Source organism: Vidua chalybeata, chromosome 4, assembly GCF_026979565.1.
Source record: "Vidua chalybeata isolate OUT-0048 chromosome 4, bVidCha1 merged haplotype, whole genome shotgun sequence".
In the NCBI taxonomy this organism is placed as follows: domain Eukaryota; kingdom Metazoa; phylum Chordata; class Aves; order Passeriformes; family Viduidae; genus Vidua; species Vidua chalybeata.
Window position 1 is genome coordinate 60,524,967 of NC_071533.1, and position 25,062 is coordinate 60,550,028.

General features: G+C 37.2%; 1 protein-coding gene across 3 annotated transcripts in view; it reads right to left on the reverse strand.

Moving 5' to 3' along the window:
* Window positions 1-25,062, reverse strand: part of EVC2 (EvC ciliary complex subunit 2) — a 61,315-nt gene that overhangs the window by 18,428 nt on the left and 17,825 nt on the right. For all 3 annotated transcript variants that reach the window (XM_053940357.1, XM_053940359.1, XM_053940356.1), the window contains exons 8-13: window positions 21,280-21,414; window positions 19,672-19,823; window positions 10,074-10,398; window positions 7,307-7,546; window positions 5,702-5,877; window positions 643-802 (exon numbers count right to left, since the gene is read on the reverse strand). In XM_053940357.1, the coding sequence (XP_053796332.1) occupies window positions 643-802; window positions 5,702-5,877; window positions 7,307-7,546; window positions 10,074-10,398; window positions 19,672-19,823; window positions 21,280-21,414 (1,188 nt within the window). The remainder of the gene's footprint in view (window positions 1-642; window positions 803-5,701; window positions 5,878-7,306; window positions 7,547-10,073; window positions 10,399-19,671; window positions 19,824-21,279; window positions 21,415-25,062) is intronic.

Here is a 25,062-nt window from a genome sequence, read left to right on the forward strand (position 1 = left end):
TTTTTCCTACATCTTTTAGGCAGAGAAAGGTAACTTTGAAGTATACCTTTGGACAGCAACTCCCTGGCAGATCACCTGCAAGTCTCCTTAGATTATGAGATGACCTGTTTCTTTTGGAGTTACCTTTGATTTTTAAATGGCTGAGATGACATGAGCTTTACCACAAGCAACCACAGGTAGAGCATCTTTTAAATAGTTTTGGTTTGTAGTTGAATTTTAACTGTGCTACTGAATTCACTCAGGTCACACATGGCCAGGAAACCCACAGAAAATGGTGACTGTCATCTGAACCATCTTCCTCACCAGTTCCTGAACCTGAGCTGGCTTTTGCCTGTCTACATGTTACAGAACCTTGTCATGACCTCCTTGGACACATTACACTAAGCAGAGGAGCTTCAGAAGTTTCTCCAGCTAAGCTGAAGTTAAGTTACTTTCTTGCAGGTTTTTCTGAAAGAAGCTATGAATTACTGCATGACTAATATAGAACATGGTGGTACATAGCTAAAACCAACTGGCACTTATTTTAAACCATGCTCCTGGCAGCATTGACTCCTGTTTTAAGAACTACAATTTATTTTTCAATTAATTCAATTTATAATTCATGATAAGCCCAATGAAAATAAAAACATTGAAAATAATTACCTTTTGCAGCATTTCCTGCCTTCGCTTGCTAATGAGTTTCTGGCAAAGCTTCTGCTTTTCTTGTTTTAAATCATGATCAAATTTCTGTTTAACAAAATTAATTTCAGCCTCAGCTCGGTCCAGCAGGACTCCCAAATGACTTTCAGGTAGATGACCTGCTCTGTAATAACAGTGTTTGAAGGCTGTTATCCCAAATTCTTAAGAGCAAAAGGATATCTGAGGCAATTAGCACCATAAAAAGGCTCAGCAAAATAGACACAAATAATGATCTTTGTTTCTTTAGCAGTGATACCTGGGAGAATCAAATAAGGAAGGAGATAATCAAAGGACAATCTCAGAGATGAACAGAATTGAGGCAGTTTGTGAAGGTGTATGGAAAAGAAATGAGAAGAAGGATGGACAGATGGGAAGGACAGACAGAAAGGAAGGACAGACAGGACAGGCAAGTGCAAAACCAATTACATATCAGTTTGTAATATAAGTGATATTCAAATGAGACATTTTAAATCTTATATATTATGCATATTTAATTTTTTTTCATTTAATGCCCCTGGAATGCCATTTCATATGTCTTTTACAACTCCTTCTCCTCATTAAAAACAAATCTCTCTTTAAAGTATGCAATAAAGTAAAAAGAAAAATTATTTTTAATAGACAAAGCAATCATATCCACAAAATACTTATATTGATACTCCCTACTAAATTTACATCAGAAGAATTATAAAAAATTCAAAATAATAGCAAAATTCAATTATCTGAAACAGCAAATTGTCAGTCATAAGCCCACAGTGCTTTCAAGTGGAAGTTCAAGACTATGGTCTACCTCCAGTTGCTACAGTATTTAATGTCAAATAGAAAGCAAGATCTCCACAGTGCCTGCAACAGTTAAAAAAATCTCCCCCTCCACAAACTCAAATTGAATTTCAGGACTTACCTGCTATTACATTTATACTACAAGCTCCCTAAATCTTTCTTATTCAAGAAGAATAAAAGAATATCTTAATTCAGACCAGGCTGTTGGACATTTGTGAGTTATAACTTCTATTCAGCACAGTGGACTTAAAAAATGTGGTTTTGAAAAGGTCAACATGGAACTTTGAATTGAAAGCACCAATTCCTGACCTGAACCTGGATGTTATACAGATACCTTCAAATTAACCTATCCAGTCCCCATTTTCTCAAAAATTACAGAGTCAGGACTCAGATGAAGTCAGGGCTTTCAAAGCTTCATTTCAGTGTGATACCTGGCCCAATTCCTAAATTAAAGTTGCATCTAAATGTGGCAAGCAAGCCCTTCTCCAGAAAGGAGAGTCTCATTTTGTTTTATTAGGATTTATTGCTACTGTGACAACTTAATTCCAACCAAAATCCTCAAAATAAGAGCTAAAATAAATCAGGAAATTATCAAATTAGCTTGTTTGTACCCACTGCACTGTAACCAAGGTGGCCAGAACCTGTAATTCACACCCCCATCTTCTGCTCAAGCATCCACAACTATCTGAGCAAGCCATGAAACATCACTCCCATATAATGTATGTGCTGGATAGAAACTCAGATCTGCTTTATCACAGTTATGTCAACGAAAGAGATTCTCCTTTTGAAGACCTTTTTCAAAGTCTATCTATTGCATTTCTTTAATCTGCAAAGAGGATCAAGATACCTTTCAGTATTTTAAGAGTAATCCACCAAGCATCATTCTTGGCCAGATAATTTCTGCCTTGAAACTAATCAATGTTAAAATTCATTGTTACGTCAAAACCTCCCTAACAGCACGAAGTTTTTTTGGTAATTCTAAGTCCTCCCCTTCCTTTTTGACTGAACCCAAGGCAAAAGATAGGTGAATAAAGGTAATTAATTATGGTGAGAAAGTGAGGAAAGATAATAACCAAGATATTATTTTTAACACCTTCATCCTTTCTTGTACTGAAGAAATAAACCCAGGTTTGCTGCATCCAATTAAAATCCTGTCCAGAGCAGTGAAAAGAGTCTGCAATAGAAAAAGATAGATGTGCTGGAACCACACAGCAAATGTGAAAAAAGTTTAAGAAAAGTCATGCAATGACAGGAAGATGATATATAGCTATCTATTTTTAGGATTAAAAAAAAAAAAAAGGTCTACAGTGTTTCAGTTGGTTTATTTAGAGATCCAGTATGTCCACAGCTAAAACTGTCGGTGGTGCAGTATCCCACCACAAAAGCCCATGTCTGTTTATGTGCCAACTTATATTAATTGGTATTACGGTAATTCCTAAAAGGCTTGATCCTGGCAAGACATCTTCATTTCTGGTTTCATATAAATACAATATAAAAACAATTACAGTATTAGAAATAAAAGATGTCCTAGTCTCAAAGGACTCCAAACAGAAATGCAAAACAAAAGGAGAGGAGAAAGGTAATGAAACAGTATAGACCGTATGATAGAACTACCAGGTCTCAACATACCAGAAATTTAATCACTGAAGAAATGTGCAGGTACATATCTTTGAACAAAGAGAATTTTAGTGAAGGAGAATACTGTGGTAATGCCAAGAATGTTTAAAGGGAGATACTCCCAAAGGCAGTGAGCACCAAGGAAGATACAGAGGTGAAGTGTGTAACCAACAGCAGCGGTATCACAGGTCAATCAGAGAGAGACCTTGACTTCTCTGTATTGAATGAAAGCAAACAAATTAAGGAGCAAATACAGAGTGAGAGCACTGAAGTAAAAAGCAGGACTTTGTATTTGATGTTACAGGGAACCAGTGTTCCGGGATGCTGGACCCCAGCAAAGGAAAATTGTTTCATGAAAGTTGGAAAAGGAACAGGAGCATCACTAAAGCAAAAGGGAGACAGATATGAAGCAGAAAAGCTGTACAAGCCTAAATGTACATGGTGGCTGAATCACATCACTATAGAGAAACTACAGAGAGAGAACTTGCATGACTCTGCCCATGCTACTCTAGCTACATCAGCATTTCACCTGTTGAACTGGCATCTTGCTGTTGGTGCAGATCACAATTCATGTAAATAATTCAGGGTACTAAGTGCCCCCCCTATATAGCAGAGTGCTACAAGCAGAAAAGGTTTTAAGAGATTCTTAGAAAACTTCATACTGATGCATTACTGCTGACTTCCACAAATGTCCAGCCAAGACATTGCTGGAAAACTACTTTCTATATAAATATAAATATAAATATAAATATAAATATAAATATAAATAGTGATTATTAAGAAGAATGAGACCAGTATGAAGTGTTTGCTTTAATATTTTGACCACTTTAGAAACACAATACACAGGAAATCCTTGAGGTCTTGAAAAAAATTTAAGTTTTGGGAGAAATTTATAAAGGAGTTTGCAACTGTTTGTACCTAATGAGTCAGCATAACTGAATTCAATTTTTAAGAGACTGAAGAAGAAAGAAATTTCTTGTGAACAAGAAGATGCTGGCAAAAGAATAATGCAATGTTTTACCAATGTTATAGTTTAAAACCATCAAGAACCTTGTACCTCTGTTGATAGCAAGAACAACCCAAGATAAACACTGCCACAAGTATTGCCCTTTTGCCTATTACTCTTTAAGAAAAAACATAAATTATGTAGCCATCCCTTAAATCCATGATTACAGATTATATTTTAAATTCTTCTTTCCTGCTTTTTGACACTACAGTCCAGACTTGATTTTCGAAAGACAGTGAGTATTCAAAAACTAGTCCAGACAAATGGGACATTTTATTTAAATACAGCTTGAAAACTCTGGCTGCTCTACTTCATTTAAAATGTTCACAGCCTTCCCTAGAACTGGTCTGGGTTTATTTTTCTTTTTATAACATTCATTTCTAGCCACACAGAAGCCTTTTCATGTTAATTTGAAAATGCCTTGCTATTTGATAAATTTTAAACATACTATTAAACCTTCATTTTTAAAAGACTTCTCCCCTCAATATCCATCTGCTGGTTTATCACTGCATCTATCTGTGGTATATCTAATCTATATCTTTTTTCTCTTCTCCATTTAAGTTTTGTATTTTAGAATTCCATTTATAACAGTAAGTTTAAGGCACTCTATTATAAAGTGGACAAAACAGATTAAGACAGAGCTGTATCTATATTTAGCAAGCAGATTCAATAGTAAAGTGAAAAATAAGAGCACACCATGGTTACAAATTTAAAGAACCACTCAGACTGGACTGCTCTTGCTGCTCAAATTTTAGTGCTTCAATTTGTAAACATTCCCAAAATCACTTTCTAGTTAGAAACTGAAATACAAGCCTATGCTACGTAATTATGAATTTCTCATGAGTTATACCAGGCTACTTCAGTTTGCCTGTAGAAAATAAAACAGTAGCAAATAATCTGAGATATTACATTCTGGAGTTTTATAATCACATCACCCAAATAAATAAACTGAATTAATGTATTACAACAGTCCTTTTCCAGGTCTACTTTTTACTTCCCTGACACCTGCCTTTCAATCCCCTGCAACAGGTGTATTCTCTACTAGTCAAAATCCTCCAGTTAAATTATTTATAAGCTTAATCTATTTTCTTTAGAAAATATTAATGATTTCCAATTCAAAAAGAGAAACTACATGTTCAGCTCCTCAAACACATTCAATCACAAGTGAATGAAAATTGTTCTTTTCTGTTAAATCCAGATATTTGTGCATAAAGCATGTAGACAAATGGTCTTCACTGGTACATGTTGCAATGGACTTTGGCATGATTTTTCACATGACTGATGAGTATTTACACAAATAATGGATGTATAAAGACACTGAAAATCTCACAGGAGTCTGGTTTCCACTGAACTCAGAATTACAAACGGGTACAAACATATGGCTCCAGCAATTCATCTCTGTGCCGTAGAAAGTGGACACAGACAACAAAACCTCACCTTAGCACCTGCTGGGATTTAACTAACAAAGTCAATCAGTTACAAAACATTTTCTTATAATTAACTAAAAGATAACAGTTTTATGCAAATCTCCTGCTAGGTAACAGAAAAAAGACTTTTGAAGAGTCTGTTCTCTGCGAGATAATTTAGTCAAATGGCTGACAAGGAAAGAGCTGAGTTCTTTACCTTTCTGTCTTGTTAATGAGACTTGATATCTGCGCTGCTGCAGCATTTATAAGAGCAGAGACATGAGAATCCCTTGACTTTATCTTACTTATAAGATATTCTCTGTAAGAAAATACTTTACTCAGATGATATTTCTTGAAAGCTTGCAAAAAATCCATTAGCTCTTCAATGTCACCCTACAGGAAAGAATGTGAACAAATGTGAACATTTAATTAGCTGTAATGCTGATTTTGGCTAACAACTGTGAGTGTCAGACCAGATTTCTTCGTTAATAGGGCAAAGTTAAAAAATCCCTATAAGTGTAAAACAATAAGCTTGTATCAACTTAACTCTAATGATCACATCAAATGATCCTGGTTATTTCAACGAAACAAAATAAATAATGTGCAGAGATTTTGGCCTGATAATGTCAATACTGTGTGTACTTTCCCAAACAATTAGTGCACATTTGTGCCCTGAGTGCCCTGAGTTAACAGGTCATTTGATCAGATATTCACAATTACATACACATGCAACCCTACCAGTGTAAGCAGAACTGTTCTTTACGATGTAATAAAGGGTCACATTTTCAAAGGTGTCTGTAAGTTGTCTTCAAAGCTAAATCTTCCATGTATGTTGAGTACAGCTTAGGGAAAGCCAAGCCCACTGCACACAGGCTGGCTTAGAAGCTCCCCCTTCCAACAGTGGCAAAGAGGAAGGGTTTAGATACCTACAGATGGGTCTGGGCAGAGATCTGAGTTAGGCACACAGTGCTCTATAGCAGACATTCTGCTAGCATACATAGCCAAGACAAGGTCTGCTAGTTACATGACCCATGTCTGAGCAGCCAAAACAGAGTCAAACCTTTTCTCACTTGCTCTACCTCTTTGACCTGGATGCTTAACTGTCTTCTGCACAAAGTGCTTGCTGCATCTCCCTCTGACAATGGCCCGTGTGTAGCTTCTGTATACAAGGTTGTGCATCAGGTTTTAGGAGTGGGCCTTACATGCTCTGACACCTACTTTCAGATGTTGCTTTTTAACCTCCCCCCTCAACCTGCAGGACCACAACAATCATATTCTTCCTCAAGAAGGAGCCATAAGAAAAACTCCCAGAACTTTTGTAATCCAGAACACTAACTTTCAACACAAATGGAGGAAAACCCAACCAAACAAAAAAAGCAAGCCATGAGGAAACAACTCAAGCTATTCTGTTGCAAGAGGTTTAAAATGTAACTGAAAACAAAACTTAAGTCCTGAACATACTCTCCATCAGCACCCCCTGATCATGTAACCTCAAGATACTCAATCCCCCCTAAGTACATAAACATAGTACTTCAGACACACCACAATTGCAATCATCTACATATCTGGATTGGGGATCTCAGTACATCTTCTGAAGTATATAAGAGCACTTAATGCCTAGGGTTTTGAACATATGCATATATCTCAATATACAGTTGTGTAGATGTCTAGATGTGCATAATGAATGCATTATAATTTTTTAAAATACTTTCTATGAAAGCTCATAATGAAAGTGATAACATTAATTCTGAAACATTTCTTGAAAGCTACTGCAGGTTTGTATTCTGTCTTTAGGTTAGAAATGGAGATACTATCCTATTACCTGTATTTTAGAGTAACCTTCCACTAATGTTTTAGCTGCTTCCACCTTCAGTTCTCCCCTTGAAGTGGTATTTGTTATCTGTGTAAAAAAGATAGTATGGAGCTCCTTTCTTTGGGTAACAGCCAGCTCTCTATAAGCCTTTGCAAAATATTCCTCCTGCTTTATGAAAAGGAACCTCTTCAGGCAGTCCTGCTCCAGTCTGTGAAGCTTGTCCAGAAGACTTCTGTATTCTACAGCAGGCTGCAGAGAAGAAAGAAATAAATGCATCAGAAGCGATTTTCAGAATTCACCATATTTTAAAGTATCAGTGCTACTAGCTCATATAAATTTTATAAGTACTTTAGTTACTGTCATTTCAGGTTTAAGTGAAGGCTAATATTGAATCAGTGTACACTTTGCATAGTTTTCACCTGTTTGGATGGCAGGATTGCACAGTTGCCAGTCTCTAATCCAGATACCACTTCCAAGGCATAATAAAGTCCTTTAAGAATTCACAAGTCTTATATAACATAAACTATATAAAATCCCATGAAATTCAACACAAAGACTATATATGAAATTAATTTTTAGGTTTCATCAATCCTGAAGTCCTATTAAAATTAAACAGACTCAGACTCATATAACACGTACCAATTAAATAATAATAATAAACATAATTTTAAAACCAACATAAATTAGAAAAAAACATTATTCTACTAAAAAATCTTCAGAAGTTTTTTTATAATTGGTGACCAATTTTAACTATCAGTTTCTACAAATTAATCCAAGAGCATCATTTTAGATTTACATTTACAACCATGGCAATTACATTAAAAGCTTCTTTGTCAGAAATGCTTCCTCTTAGTTCTCTAGTAAGACTTACATATTCATAGTTTTAATCTCAGATGGCATAAAGTCATTATAGAATCGAAACATACATGTCCCACAGAGCAAAGAATGCTTCTTATGCCACCAGAGCTACCCAACAGTCACAATGTCAGTCTTGTTCTAAATTTCATTGCAATTATCTTGAGGAGAGCTGCCCTCCACACTTCACTTCTCATTCCTAAGAGACACATTGCAGGCAGCAAATAATTAATCAAAAAGGAATAGAAATTCTATGTTTTGGCTGAGAAGGGGAGGAGGTTATTGCTCTAGTTGTTTTCCACTGCCATCCCTCGAGTGTCAGTGCACCTGCTGCCCAGGAAAATGGCTGTGAGCCAACCCTCATGCTCCAGAATGTCCTTCTGGACCACGTGCTGTGGCAAGTATAAACCCAGGTCCTTCTACAGACAGAAAAATCAATAGCAACAACAATGATAGGATATGGTAAATGGATCAGGACAGGTACTGGACTTGCCTTAATTGCTTGCTTTACTCCTTCTATTCAGGATTTTTAGTACAAATCAGACTGACCCAACACCAATACATTCCTTACAAGGCAAAGTCACTTTGCTGAGAGTGTATTTAGTGTGGGTTCACACACTGGGGTTCAGGCCCCTCTCTCTGCAAAGGCAAGACTTAGTGAGGTCTAGACTCCTTTTATATCCAAGAGAAGGAGAAAGTCTCCTGCAGAGTACAGTACACCTCCTCTTTAAGAAGGTGCCCACAAGTATCTCTTCCTTCCCACCTCTTGTGTTTCTAGCACCTCTAGTTCAGGATAAGCATATCCCACAGGTATGGAAAGCTACACAGAGTCACAACTTAAAATCCACCAGGAAATATCAAAGAAATTCTACTGGTTCACTAGCCTTGTGCCATTAATTTTCTCTATTCAACAGCCTGATAAAACAATGCTCTTCTTGAGAGCCTCAACATACTGGAGTACCTTTAATGGGTCATACTCTGCAAAAAAAAAACCTTTGTGTGTCAAAACTTTAATCATGAATTGACATAAAAGACCTAAACAATTATGGATATGTGATATGCAAATACCGCTTGTGGTCCAGAAGCAAAGCCCCACTGGTAAGTAACAAACTGCACTATTTGTTCCCACCAAGTCACTCTCTTAACAAACATGAAACATCAACTTGGGGCATTTTAGCATTTTAAACTTACAGAGATTAAATATTCAAAATTTACCAGAATCCCTCCAAGTCACAGGAAGTTGTTAAAAATAATAATAAAGAAAAAGAGTGGGGGAAATCAGTTTTATTGTAAACATTCAATATACTCAAAAAAGACATGGAAGACTGGAACATTGTAAGGAATCATACTCTGACTTCAGTTATTTATCACAGAGGCTATTTCCACTCCTCGCTCTGTCTAAAATACAGATTGTTCTGCTTGCCTTCACTCATTTCAGAGGGAAAACAGCCCTTGGTTGTGCTTATATTCTATTTTTCTTCAAAAATAGAACATAAATATTGGAAGCTTTTTACCTAGACTGCAAGGTTTATGATGCAGGGGTTTGATCTGCTCTGAATGTGCAAAATACTTCACACAGTGTCTGAAATCTCAGAAAGTGTTGCAGTAAAATAGAGTAAATAAAAATACACCACTTTGCAATAGTATAAGTGATTATAAAAAAAACCCAAAACAAACAGGGTAATGACAACCCTTTGTCTTCAGATGTCACTGATTCTCTAGAGAAGAATTCATTTTCTGGTAATTAAACACAATTTCTTAATAACAGCTACCCTTATTATGACATCTGAATTTTTGAACATATTTAATTGTAGATCTTTACTCTTGTAGGAGGGTAAGTAAGCTGTTCTAGTCTAAAAGAGAAAGCATCTCCATAAAACTACATATGATGCAAAATATCTTGATTTAAAACCAGATTTACCTTTTCATTAATTTTCTTCATTAATTCCTCAGCCTCTTCATTTACAGCTCGTGCTTTTTGGCACTGAGCCTCCATGGTCTTCTTAGTTTCCAGATTACATTCAGCTGTTAAAGCCACCATCTTCCTTTCATACTCCTCTTGAACCTCTTCCTCCATTGCAAGAAACCGCTTTTTGAAAATTGAACTTATCTTCTTCTCCACATGAGGAAAGAGGCTGTGATTTAAGACCATGTTCTTCAACATCATAGCAATCACTTCTTTACAGATCCGTGTTCGACTGGCCTCCAGATCAGCGTCTGCCCGTGTCAGACTGGCAACCTCCAAACTGTACAAAGGTAATCAGGACTATTAGAAATCGCAGATTACGGGAAATTTGTATCAGAAAACAAGATCCTTGTATCTGGAGCATTCAATCTCTAGATTGCATCTAGATTCACTCAATACTGGGTAATGAAATGGCAGTCAGAAATGCACAGGAATATCACAGTATATGAGTTTATTAATTAGGACAGTGATCATTCATTAAACAACAGTGTGTATCAACTTCTACTACAGCAATTTTAATGAAGTATGTCTGCACTTCCATTTCCGACAGAAAAAGGAAGATCTTTTCTTTACTGATACTCAAAACATTCCCTCAGATAAAAGCCAATAGAAATTTCTGACACCACACCGCAAAAAAAACCCAACTCACTATCTCTGTTGGGAAACAGATCAAATGGGCACCTGAATAGACTATAAATTTTACTGACTTTGTAAAATAGTTCTAAACTCACTGACCCATCTAGATTGATACATCACTGTTTCATATTCTTGGCTGGTGAACTCCCTTCTTTGCAGGGAAGAGGGGACACTTTCAATTTCATGCTGATACAAATAAAACAGCTGGTATCTGTCTCTCATGAACATCAACAGAGTTCTAGAAAGAGATTAAAACCAGATGGAAATACAAGACCTTTTAGAAAATGCAATATGTCATGTTGCATATAAATACATTCTCATTTATCTGTAGAGTTAAATTGGAATTATAATTATTCTAATTTCATATACAATACAACTACTCTAAATTCGACCTGAACTCAATTCCACACTGGAAAATTCAGTGGGTTTTGTTCCTGCATGTCAAATAACATGAATACACAACACTGTATGCTTCTGTTGTGGACCATGTATACACAACTTTCTTTGTGACCTAAAAAACATACTTTCAGGAACTTAAACCCATTCTCTTTTTTTTTTTGCTTACACTAAATTATTGATCTAATTTTTCTACAGAACAATCTCAGAATAAATTTGAAATCCATAGCAAAGATCTTGGTAAGACTTGGCAAGAGAGTGGAATGATACTGCATTCAAAATCACATAAATGAAGACATGCAAATCTAGAAACACTTTGCTTTTTTGTCAAACTTTCCTTTCCTTATGAAAGTAAAGTTTAATTAAAAGTAAACCACTGACATATCATCACCGCCTCCCTGACAGCACAAGAGATGTATTCTCCCCATCTTGAAATTGATGGGACGGAATTGTTTTCTTACAATGACTCAAATACTTGAAGTATTTGGGAGACTAGCTTTGAAACGTAATCATCTACCACAGACTATTTTCTGTTGCAATTTCTTGAAACCAGAGAAACACGCTGGTGATGGCTGTCCTCATCATGGCAATCTGCTGCAGGGCTGGCTGGTTGGCTGCAGCTACTAAACCTCCTCCATTTTACCCCCTCTTCCTTATATACAGGAACAGAAATTCCTGCAATTGAAGTACCCTGAGCCTGCAACATCTCTCACAGTAATCTGAAGATCCTGTAAGAGCTAATATTTGCTATAATATCCCCAAGGCAATACAAGCATCCAGCTTCTCTGTCCTGTCTACAGATGGATACTGCAGCTGGAGGTACACAGCTTTCTTGGGTAACATTTCACCTATATTCATGGTAAAGCACCTCAGGGCACTGATCCCTGGGGAGAGTCCTTCTTGCTCCAGGAAAGAGGGCAGGTGATGGCAGGATCAAGGTAACAGGATGCTGAAGCAACACAGCAGATACAGATGTGTGTTTTCTCTTAAGTCATCCTGCTTACAGTCTCAGGACTTTTGCTGACACAGCCAGCTATTATCAAGCTGTTTGTGACAACTTGAAAAAAAGAAGTGTTTCAGAGTTGTGTAAATGCACTTAAACAAAAACAAGGAATCAGAGAATGGGAGCTTTCTGCTATAATATTTCTCTAATGACTGTGAGGCAGTGGTAGGAGGCTTTCCTTCATAGATTCAGGAATTCATTACTAGCCTGTAAAATCCAAGCCACCAAATTTATTTTTCTGTATTACTTCCTTCTTTAAGTTCAGCAGCTCTAATTTAATTGAAACATATCTGTCTTCTGTGAGAAACATCCTGGCTTTCAAGCATCTCCTAACAACAAGAACTAAACATTTTAATCAATTGTTCCACTAGGTAATTTCTCCAAAGAATCCCTCATCCTCAGAATTTTATTAATTACAACTTTCAACTCTCTTTGTTTGCTGGAACAACAGGTTCCTTAGTCATTATTTTTCTGTTCTTCAAGTATGCAATGATAGATGGTTGCCTCAGCACCTACTAACCCTTTCTTACTGAGATGTGAAAGACTGAATTCCTCATCTCTCTCCTTGGAAAGTAACACTTAACAGCTCTATCACATTGTTACATAGTTCATAACACATGATTTATTCCTTATCACAAATACAGGGTTTTTTTAAAGCATGCTTCAAAGAAGATTAAAGCTATTCCTCACCCACCTCCCTGTTACTTTTCTACTCTTCATCGGTGCTCCCAAGAATGAAAACCCCAATGGAACACCATCAGAACATTTCCTATTATCTTTCCCTCAGTCTTCCCACAGCACATCTTCCTATTTGCTGCAAGTCATTACAGACTCAACCTGATTCCATTTCCAACAAGGTTCACCCTCAAGGAAAACTACAGTACCCCAGTAACTCCACATGATGCAAAATGCAGGAGGAGCAATGGTAATAATCAGCTGATGTTGCAGTGCCAGCAAGCGAATACTGAGGCTCCTAGGATCTCAGGTGTATTTAACCTACAGCTCACACTCTTCATTTTCCTGACAGCACATTGGTGAAGAAGGCAATGGAAGAGAAGTTTATGAACTGTTCCACCAAACCAAGGGTAACAGTAGAGAGAAAAGGAATTACAGGCCATAGCTCCCCCAGATCATGTCTTTGAAGATAGCAGCCACACCATCACCTTTTGGCAGCGGCAGCTGAAGAAAGGTTGTGGCTCTAAAAACTGAAAGCTCCCTTCCATCTAATGTGCTCTACTTCTAGTATGTGATCTTCATACAGCAGCCAGCAGAAATGAGACAAGCTCATCACACACATCAGAAACCTTGCTTCAAGCTCTTTACTCAAAACAGAGAGGTTGAGGGTACCTCTAGCATGCTGCATCGTGCCCACAGTCAGTGAAACAGGAATCCTGCACATATAATAAACTGAATGCTTTCATTTGGTTTCATTCAAGTCCCTCAGAAGAACAATGTTTACAGTCAACCAGATTAAATGTTTCACATCACACAGGGAAAAAGAATTCTAGCCTGACGCTGTCTCCTCAAGCCAAGGTACATTTAATAATTTGCTTTAAATGCTCTGCACTCTGCTTGTTACAGTAATTGATGTTTAAAAGGTCTTGCCTCAATTCCTGAGCATATTCAGCAGCACAGAAACATGAAAGCTAATGAAGTACAGGTAGCTGACGGCAACCTATTGATGAAAAAGATGAATGCTTTCGTTGGACAAAGCATGCAGGGAAAGGATGAGGACAGTACAGAAGGCAGGTGGCACAAAAGGGTGGGGGAAGGAAAGCTGAACAGACACATAGAAAATTAAACTTCAAACAGCAAGTGTAAAGCTTTTTCACTCACTTGAAGATAAAGAGGTTTTAAAAATCTGTTAGAGAGATCTGGAAGAGGAGAATCCCAGACGCCAAACACAGAGAAGCACAAAGAGTGCCTGAGCAACTGATGTCCTCCATAGACCTAATGAAAGAATACAGGAAAGCAGCTGAGGTCAGGAAACCAAATATAGTTAATTCAAAAAAAGACAGACCAAAACACAACACAATACAAAAAATGGAAACCTCTCATTAACGACCAAGTAATTGTGTCTTTAAGTCTTATTATTCAAATTACAGGCCCACAGAGAGAATTTCTGAATAGGAGAACTAATTTAACAGTCATAAAAATAACTTTCAAACATATTTTTAAAACTAATTCTGAATTTATAAACGTAAGAAACTACTGTGACACAACTTCCTGAAGTCTGAAAGGGAGAGAAGCATTAAACAAATTCCCCTTCGATGACATTTTCTCACCAAAACCAAAAAGCCTGTCATTCTGAGAAGCTCATCTCTCCTCTGCCAATGCAAGTCAATTAGTAGCACACGCATTACAAAAGTGTCCAGAGGAGACTGGAGCTCTGTGGTAGTTGTTTCTGTAAAAGTATTGCTTCAAATACACAAGGCTCCTGAAAAGCACTTAATTAAGTAATTTAGAGCCATTTGTGGACACTTTGTCTCCACTGTTTCCACTTCAGCAGTGACTCAGAGTCCCAAGGTACAGCATCTGCACGAACTCCTGCCGGAGAGGAGAACGGAAAGAGGGAAGAATGGACAGACAGACCAGCACCCCACCCCAGTTACAGCCAGAGCAGCACATGTCCTGTACCCACGGGCACACTGACAATGGGACAGCTGCAGTGAGGAAAGAAATGGGAGGATAACATCCAGACATTATGGTTCATGTTGCCTTGTCATACTTCAGAGGAGTGAAGATGAAGAAAGAGTCAAACAAGAAGAATCACAAAGAAAATAGTTCCTGAAGTGCTGGCTTTAGTCACAGTAAACAAAGAAAGCCAATTTGAGTGTAATGGGCATTAGAGATCTTCAAAAGCTGCTGATGTGGTTTGTTTCACAAATTATCCATTTATTGAAGGGCTAGTAATACAGCATCAGTAGGCTGGGCTGTCTTTTGGTTTTTTATCTGTTTAGTTTGTTGTGTTGGTTACCACGTCAATGTGACCCCTCTGTGCAGCCCCATACCTTCCTCCATTCAACATCTCCTTCCTTTTTTCCTTCCTTTGCATTCCATGCTCTCCTGCTGGGTCCAGTCTCAACAGAGGCTGTAAATACTTCGGGGCTGGGATTTACACAGCTGCAGCACAACAAGGCACAAACCTCTGCAGGAGACTCAAACTGTACTAAAGTAGAAGCAGAGGCAATGGCATGAGGTCCGAACACCCACCCACAGCCACTGACTGCCCAAATTCTTCTGGCACTCCTGTGCCAGAGTGGGATGTGTTGCCTTTCCCTGGTCCCTGCCTGCTGCCAGGCTGTGTTAGCACAGGTCTGAAGATATTCTGTGACACACCAGTAGCTGTACTGGCCTGCAGCCAGCTCTGAACTGGGGGAGTTCATCCATCAGTCCTGTGGCACTTACACAGCCAAGCATGAACTCAGCACAGCTCACACAGCAGCCTATAGAGAACACAAACATCAGTAAATGAAATTGCTAAGAAAGGTACATGAGCACTATCTAAGGATGCTTTCACATGGATGAGTCACAAGTTAAGTTTGGCTTTCCAGAAGTCAGAATGCTGACAAAACCAAAAACAGGATTCCTGATATACAGCCAAGAAATAATAATCAAATAAAAAACTGAAAAAGATGAAAAATTGAGCTGAGAGACCAGAAACTCTTCAGAAAACAAAGATTCATGAAAACCTGATAGAAAGTCTAAGTATTAGATCTGGCAGTAGTTTCACCTGTCAAAAACCCCTAATTCTCCACAGCAATATAAAGAGAGTATTTCAATTTTTACAACTATCTGTTTAGAAAACATTTTTAAAATACAGCATTTAAGAGACTGAGAACCTCTGCATTGCTTCCAGACAATGAGAAATATGACAAATCAGTGATCTTCAGAAAACAAATTTTAAAAATATATCTACCTGCAATACTGCTGTTGCAACACAGTTCAGAAAATGGTTATTTCACTCTTTTGCTCAGAAAAGCAACTGTGCAAAAAGAGTGTATGAAAGATTCCAATTCTGCTTCTGGTGAAGTCATCACACATTTCACCACTGATTTCAAAAACACCAAGTTCAGCCTGGATACTAACAAAATAATAAATAAGCATTATTGCTATATGCATTATGCATTAATGCCTGAGGAGCTTCCAACTCTGCTATGATCTCATCAGATTCTTCTCATCTATCCACGCAGGGTGAGTATTCAAATGACAGAAATGGTAGGACATATCAATCTTCATTAAAAATTATATGGAATAAAGCATCAGGAACAGCACAACTCTCAAGAGAAGACTCTCTTCTGGATGAGATAAATTGTTCCAGGTAGACAGTAGAAATGACCCTTACAAATCTAAACACTTCATAGTTAGCCAACATCAAAGAAAAGTGGCATTTTTAAGATGAAGAAAGATATGTATTTATTAATTTTAAATTACTTGTTTTCTTCAGCTCCCCAGTCTTACAGGCTCCTATAATATATTAAGCAATTGATCTCAGATTAAAAAAAAAAAAAAGTATAGTTTACAAAGTATAGTTTACACACTTGTGAAGTTTCTAGCAGTATTCATAAAACAGAACCAAAAATGCAGGGTTTGGAGTTCATACCGTGAGCATTCACTGCATGCTACATCAACGTGATTACTATTTAGTTGTATTCCTGCATGGTACACATTTCACAAAAAGAATATGCTGAATATGCTCTCCCTTCAAAAATTCTAAACTTTTAATTACATTCTTTCCAAGTTATGAAAAACAGAAATTTAGCTCCTCATTGTTTGGTTTTTTTTTTTTTTTTGACTAACCATGTAACTATTTCTCACCATTTTCTGTGTAGGAATAGTCAAGTCTAGGTGCTATGACAACATGATCATTTATCCCCCATCCCTGGCAGTGTTCACAGCCAGGCTGGGTAAGGCCTTGAGCAACATGGTCTGGTGGGAGGTATCCTTGTTTATGGTGGGGAGGTTGGGACTAGAAGATCTCTAAGGTCTCTGCTAATCCCTGAAGATTCTATGAGTCTGTGATTCTTCTTTCCATTTAAATTCAGGTTTTAAAAAAAACATAGCTCCATAGCAAATCAAACTGGCATGTATAGCATGAAGTTTAGGTTTTAAAAGAAAAAGTGGACTTCTAAGATCATGGTAAATCGTTTTTATTTTTCTGTCAAGCATTTTGGAGACAGTTTGATCCTTTTCTCTAGTACATTGGCCTCAGCATCCTCTATAACAGGAAAAAATCAGCCTTAAATATACAAATATTACTTACTCATTTACTAAAACAATTGGCAGTATGTATTGTGTATCAGCAATCAGGTTCAAATTCAGCTAGAGCTTTGACAAACTCAAGGAAGCATAGCTGTACAAAATGAAGGTTAAAAAAAGAAAAGGTGTAGTGGAAAGCCATTTAAGAAATTAAGTTTTCTTTAACACATCTCTATCTTTTGAGACTATGAGAATGGTCAGGCTCCATCATACTGGACACAAACCCAAATTGCTCAGCTTTCTTCATATTCTCCTGCAGACATATAGAAACAGAGACCCACAACATTTTGGAACTTGATCTTCTAGTGTGCACGTCAAATATCCAAATCATGTATCTTCCCCTCATTAGTATTCACTGCCTAGAAGCCAATACTCAGTAATATACACAGCAAGGAACCTACTGAGAATAAAAGCCAAGCTATTTTGCTGCATAATGTACAGCAAGGATATGATTTATAAGAAAAAAATTCACAAAATGAGTAACCAAGAAGCTTCCTTATGAAACATTAAAAGTATGTTTTGTTCTCTAGCCAGTGCTCCTGACACTGCAAACTGTCTACACTCCAAAGCTCTCCCTGTCCATAAATATTGAACACATGCTCCTGATGTATCTCCTAAACGATTTGGCACTGTCACTTCTTAAAAGACAGAACAGCTCTATGCTGCAAAGAAGAAAACATGTGGCTCTTACTTTTCAGAGTTTTTTTCTTATTTCTATTTGACAGACCAGAATGATTCCAACCATGACAGTGCAATGAAAAGGATGCTATCAATTATGCTGCCAAGCTTGTATGTGTGTCACATTGACAAAAATGAAACATACCTGCAACAAAAGATGCGGAAGGAACTAGCAAGCTATCATACAAGCAAGATGATGTTGGTTGGCTGAAATACCTATCACCCTTTCAATCATCTTTCATAGCAGGAATCACTGTAACTCTGGATACCTTTGTGGTCTATCTACTATCCTCACCCTGGAAAAGGAAAAGATAGCTTAGAAGGTGAAGCAGGTTAGTGAGTATTGACTAATGGGCATCTACTTTATTCACTGCAACGCTCACCTCTTTAGAGGTAAACAAAATAGAAACTGAGGAAAGAAAAGGAAGCAAGAGACATATGCACTAACTTCATAAAAAAAATTAAAACCTTTAGCCCCTGGACACATATTCAAACAAGGATATGAATACTGTTTTATAGGTTTAGAAATAAACCTGTTAAAAAAATGAACCTTTCCAAAGGTTGCAGGAATATTTTCTAGTCCATCTGAAAATAGTCCAGCATTTTTTTTCAACCTAGCTAGATACTAACAATCCCTGAAATAAATGAATACTAAAGTGAGTTAAAAAAAATGTTTGATCCTATTCTTCTTAATATTCACAAAATTATTTTCAGGATAAGCCTTCTCAACTCCTGAGTTGCTATAGTTATAAAAACAATGACCAATGTGCAATTGATAAATTCCCAATTATCAGGGAAAGGCAGAAAAATAATGATGTTAGTTACCCTTAAAGAAAGAAAACTCCATCCATGGTCCTGTAACTTTTCAGCTTCTACAGATTTTGTAGTTGCATAATACTGCCTTTACCCTCATTTACCTGGAGGTAATGATAAGACTGCATAAATAATATCTGCTCATCCTCACATTAGACCTTTTTGTAAAATTCAGCTGAAGAACAGATGACCTTTAACAGTGGCATGTTTCTGTCAAAAAGCCTTTCAACAGTATCAGGAGTGTTTCTATGCTCTAGGAAGTGGTCCCATCAATCACAGGTACACGGTATCTTTCTGGCAGCACTACAAACTGTCACACCTTAAGACTCTGATCCAGTTGTTTTCAAAATACACTGCTGAACAGTAATGCTGCCACTCAGCAGGGCCTCTCTTTTCTAGGACAAAAGCCACCCGTCTGAAAGCAGAATGTGTTAAGCAATAGTAGAATACCGTGTTTTAGTGTTTTCTTGCACACCAAGAAGTTTCCCTTCACGTAGTGAACCATAGAGAGACAAAGCAAGGTTGGATTGGAAAACCTGCATGTTTCTAGATGGTGTTGTGACTTCTACAAGTGAATCAATATGAAATATGATGGCTTTCCCTTCCCATAGATTATTGTCTAAAACATTCAAAAACCTAAGGTAGTGCACTAATACGAGTAAACAGACACTATAAAAAAAACAATGAAGAGGAGATACTCAAAACATATTCAAAGGTTTGCCTGATGATAAAAATAATAAATGTGATGTAATAGCAGTGAATTCTTACTCTTCTAAAGCCTGACGCATGTTCTCAGGTTCTTCAAAGGACAGAATATCAATGATTTGGTCATTCATAATTATATCTTCACTAAAGAGATCACCTGAATTAAATTGAGAATGCTCCAGTTTGTGATTTTGGCTGAGATCAGGCTGTATATCCTAAAAAAAAAAAAAAAGGGAGAAAAAGTAGAAAACTTTAGATTATAAAAAATGTATAATGAGTGTCTGATCTAATTTTATTGCAGTTTAACTTTGGGTGAGAAGGTTTCTACTTATCATCAAACATTGGAAAGAGTAGAAAGAGGCTGTGCAATTCAGATATGTATCTGAAATCAAATATACTACTTTTATTTCAGACTGATCTTTTTTAGTATATAACTGATGTGGAATACAGATTAAGAAATGGAGAACACTTGTGAAAGTCATCTAGGAAGTTGTCTTCCACTTTAAACTTTCTAGGTAATTTTTTAAAGAATTGCTCATGACATACAAATTACATATGACAACATTACAATATTATTGGGTGAAGAACATGGAAAATCTAATCCTATCCATGCTGGAAGTTACTCAGTTCACAGAGACTTCAGATTGAGGGCTAATAATATTTTGTAAAAACCCCACTATAAATATCTGATGCTAGAACAAGCTGGACCTTTTTTACTAATTCATTATCACTATTTCTTTTGTAAAAAGACACAAGTCACATCCTTTTCATTTAAAGAGATTAATGTCTCAGACCTAAAATAAATAAAAGTTACTGATGGTGTAATTTTCAGCAGCAGAAAGGTTGTAAGTGATTTGTGAGCTACTCTGGTCAGTCCAGATGGATGAGAGATCCACCACCCTTTCAGCAGACAAGGGGTTCAAAGCTCTCAGCATACTTCTCTTAGGACTTCTCCAATCACTGTAATATTCTCACTAAGGTCTCTAGCTCCCTCCCAATGAAGTTGTTATACTGTACATAAAAACAAAAATAATTAACAGAAGGAATGGCTGGAATTGCACCAATTTGATTAATATTTATCAGATTCTGTATTTTCTTTCTCTGGTGCAATATATACTGAAATACTTTCTTCAAACTGGCACAGAACAATGAAAATACTTCATCCTCAGTCCTATCTGTTTTGCTTAATCACTGAAGATATTATTGCATATCGAAGAAACTAAGACCAAAATTCATATCCCTATTCCTGATAATCAGAAAAAAAACTGCACCCAAGTTGCTGTGTTCAAGATAAGTTGTATACTCCCTTGGCAATGTCTTATAACCCAGAGGCATCCTGCTTCTAATTCTGAGGGATAGAGGGGAGGAAGAGAGGAACATGGAAAGAAATGAACAGGCAAAAGGTAATCCCCCTCTGAACTAGGGCCAATATTCAGGTACTGATAGCAGTTTTTTTGATCAGGGTATCATTCTTACACTCACCTCTAAATGTGACTGCACTAAAGTTTAGAGGATGTAGAGATTACATTACCTGTGAGCCAAATCCATCCCTTGATGGCTTTTTATTCATCTTCAAAAACTCTTCAGACAATCTTAGTTAGCAAGTTATATCATCACATATGATCAGTGAAAAAAATTAAATAACCTACCCTGACAGACAGTACAACTCACCTGGTTTTTACTACAGAAACTCCATTTTAATATTTGGGTTCGGTAAATGATGAAAAAGACAGAGCATGTCAACACCAGGGAAACGAAAAAAGCAATGAAGAACGCTGAAGCACTGATGGCATGGCTGTATAAAATCTGAAATTAAAAGATAATTTAATTAAAATGTTATTTTATTATACATAAAGATCAGGTCATAACTACAATTCAAAGACTGTAACCGTAAGCAAACTCTAAATTATTTTTAAATGGCTTCACACAACTTCAGGATTTCTCAGCACTATGTTATTACTACATCTTGATGAATGTTTTCAAACAAGTGAGTATTTTCAATAGGTTTCCAATTCAAGCAAGAGAACTCCACAGACTGATTTTTTTTTGCTGTGACTTTTGGGTGCCCTGTACTTACTAGCCTATTTTCCAAAGTTGCCACTCTTCTAAGAAGTCTCATTAAAATTGCTGGCATTTGATGTTGCTCATAGGTTCTGGAAAGTCAGTCAGATGTTGGCTACTTTACTTAATGGCCATTTCTTGATTCAATGAAACAGTAAACACCATAGGGAGGAAGTAACAATATGAGTTCGAAATAAATATGCAACTGACACCTCCCAGTCTGTGTGCAACCTTGCAGCTTCTGCATTAACCTGAGTCAGAAAAGGCTGGCAGGAGCACTGGAACCATGAGCCACAAACAACTTTGTAGACCTTCCACTTTAGCTCTTAACTTAATCTTTAAATTGAATTGCATTAAAAATTAATTTTTACTTCATGCTCTAGGTAGGAAAAGTTAATTCAGTGTTTGTTTAGTTCTACGAGATCTTTCAATGAAAAACATAGCACAGCTATTAGTATAATGCTTCACCAGTGATCATTCTGTTGGGGCTAGGAACTGTAAATAATTAACATGCTGCTTGCAAGCTGGGTTTGTTTTTTTCTTGGAGCAGAAACCTAACAGCATTTCACAGAGTCAATGGTAATTCTGCATAGGAAACAATATTAAAACATGGCCCACAATCTGAAAATAATTTATTGCACTTTAACATCTCTGTCGCATCAGGACTCTGACTGAGATTCCTCCACTTTCAGGGAACAGGAGATGCCATAGATAATACTTAGGGGAAAAATGCTGCATTGAAACCACTTCATCATTTTGTCTGAACCCACTTGCAATTGCCTAATTTCCATGCACTCTGTGAAATTTAATGATCTCTCTAGGCTTTTGGGGAAAGCAAGGATCTGGTGAGGCTATGGATTCAATGACGCTGGAAAGAAGCTGCTTGAGAAGCTGCTTTTCTTTTGGTGAAGAAAAAGCACTGGCTACAGAATGACTCTGCTTTCTAAGTAAGAGGTGAGACCCACAGTGGGACAGTCAGTCTGCATGAGGGCAGACAGTTTTGTCTGGGCTTTTATACTTAAGGAAATGGGTTCTGGAAGGACAGTCCATGTCATTGGGAGCTGTCAGTCCAAGCAGAACACAGCAGGTGCTTAATGCCATCTCAAAGCACCACAGCAGATGGTGCAGGGGAGGTGCCAGAGACCTGGCTCAAGTCAAGACCAGTGTTGGCCCTGCAGATCGACCTCCAAACCATGGGCACATCAGCAGGCCTCAAAAGCCATTCCTTAAGCTAACCTCTAAAGCCATCCCAGCAGTGGGAAGAGGCATTACAGGCCCAAGTTTCTTTCAAGAACTGATATGCTCCCACTGCTTTGCATGATGCTGAGGGAAACAAACCTCATAAAAATCAGTGTAAAGGAATTATTATCATCTCTCCCATGCAACAGGCTTAGATGGGAGAACTTCCCATTCAGCATCAAACTCCCCCAGCCAAGGGCAGAGGCACAAAGTACTGACAGGCCCTGAAGCGCTGTGGGATGACATCTGCCACTGACACTCACATGAGCAGTACTCATATTTTTTTCATAACTCACAAAATTACCTTGTTCCAGGCAACCAAGCACTTTCTTCCAGTGGCACAGAAGAGAAATCAACAAGGTTTGTGAAACTTTAAAGAACACCTTTGTATCTAAGTGTTCAAGCAAATAATGTGAAAGCTGATGGGACCAATGTAGCATGACACTGCCATGACTCCATAATTACTTCTTCACTTTTCATTCCCAGATACTGTCTACTTAGTCACATATGGGCATTGGCTTTAACATACCCATGAAAAGGCTTAAATAATTATTTTTAATAAATAAATCTGAGCTGGAGAGCATTTATGACAGCTGACAATATGAATAAAATAAAATACATCACACCTTCTCCAGCTAATCCTAATTTCCTTGCACAAACTGGTTTCATTCCAGAACATCTTATGCTTGGCCACAGCATGAAGTCAAATATTATGCATGTGAAACATGATGTGTTAAGTAATTTCTAAGCTTTATTTTTCAAAAAATTATGGTATTTTCCACACATCTTTACCACACATTTTAGTTACAAACCTGTTCATTTACTAAGTTCAAATGCAGCTGAGCTAATTTTACCTCCCTATGGAACTGTTCATAAGAACTTTTTGAGGTCTAACTATCAAGTTCAAATTGGAAAAAATAATAAGCAAAGTAAAAAGGTTTTACGTAAAATAACAGATTGCAGAAATTTTCATGGTCAGTTGAGACCAATGTAGTTTACAGTATTGGCTTAAGACATCAGCAACTGCTGCAAATCAATTCATACCAAATTTTACAGAAAACATTCATGAGGTTATTTTTCTAACCAGTCAGCTACTTCATGGTTTACAACTCTAAGAGTTTCCAAACCAGAGATTTATGGCAAGTCCATTTGTAATTCTTAGCTATACAAATGTCCAATCCTTTTAAATATTACTAGATCTTTATCCAGGGACAATGAGTTCTCTAGCTTATGTATAGTTTTAGTTTATATCATGTTTAAGCATGGCTTTCATTTTAACAGAATGGGCACTTGATCTTTAATTACCACAAAGCCACATCTGGACATGTTATCTATTACAATAATAAAAGCTGAGAATGCAGAGATCCCAGCAGAAGAGAATACTGGAACAAGAGGCTCCTGTGCCCAATCTCCAAACAGATAACTTTTTCTAAAGACAGAGAGAAACTCATGAGACAGGTCCATGGAAGGAATGGTCTAGTCCTCAGGACCTATTCAGGCAAGCCCTATCCACATGCACAGCCATGGCAAAATGTTCTATGGTGCAACAACTGTTTGCTTCTGCCTGAACACAAATAATCCCAGTATTCTTACCAACCAAGCCACAGCTTCTTTAAAAATGACCCCATGCAACAGCAGCCTGTTAAATTAATGAGAGGCTGGGGGAGAGAAACAAGTTTGGTGAAGGGATTACTCTAGCAATGAAACTGATGAAGTAGAAAGTTTTTTAATAAAAAAAACTATCTAAAAGAATAATAGTCCTGCAATCAATGTAATTTTGAAGGTTTATTTGGCCTGCTTAAAACTACTTTTCAGAATTACTTCAGAAGCCAAGAACAGAAAGTCATATTGGAAAAATGACTAGTTAAAAAATGAAAGGAAGCATAAACTACTCCACTGTTTCCACAGTTTTATTTGTCAGGCTTGAGTATCAGCATCATACAGAAACCTTTCCTCAAAAGGTGGAGGATACTTTTACCCTTTTGTAAAAACAACAAGCTTTCTCATGGTGGTTAGGCACAGCAGCAGGTGAGCATAATCCTCACCTCAGTTTCCTATGCCTGGACGATTCCTCAAATGAAAGAACATGGCAAGGAGCATAATGGCATTTTTAGATTTTCCATACTAAACAAACATTGCTGGTTTAAGACAAAA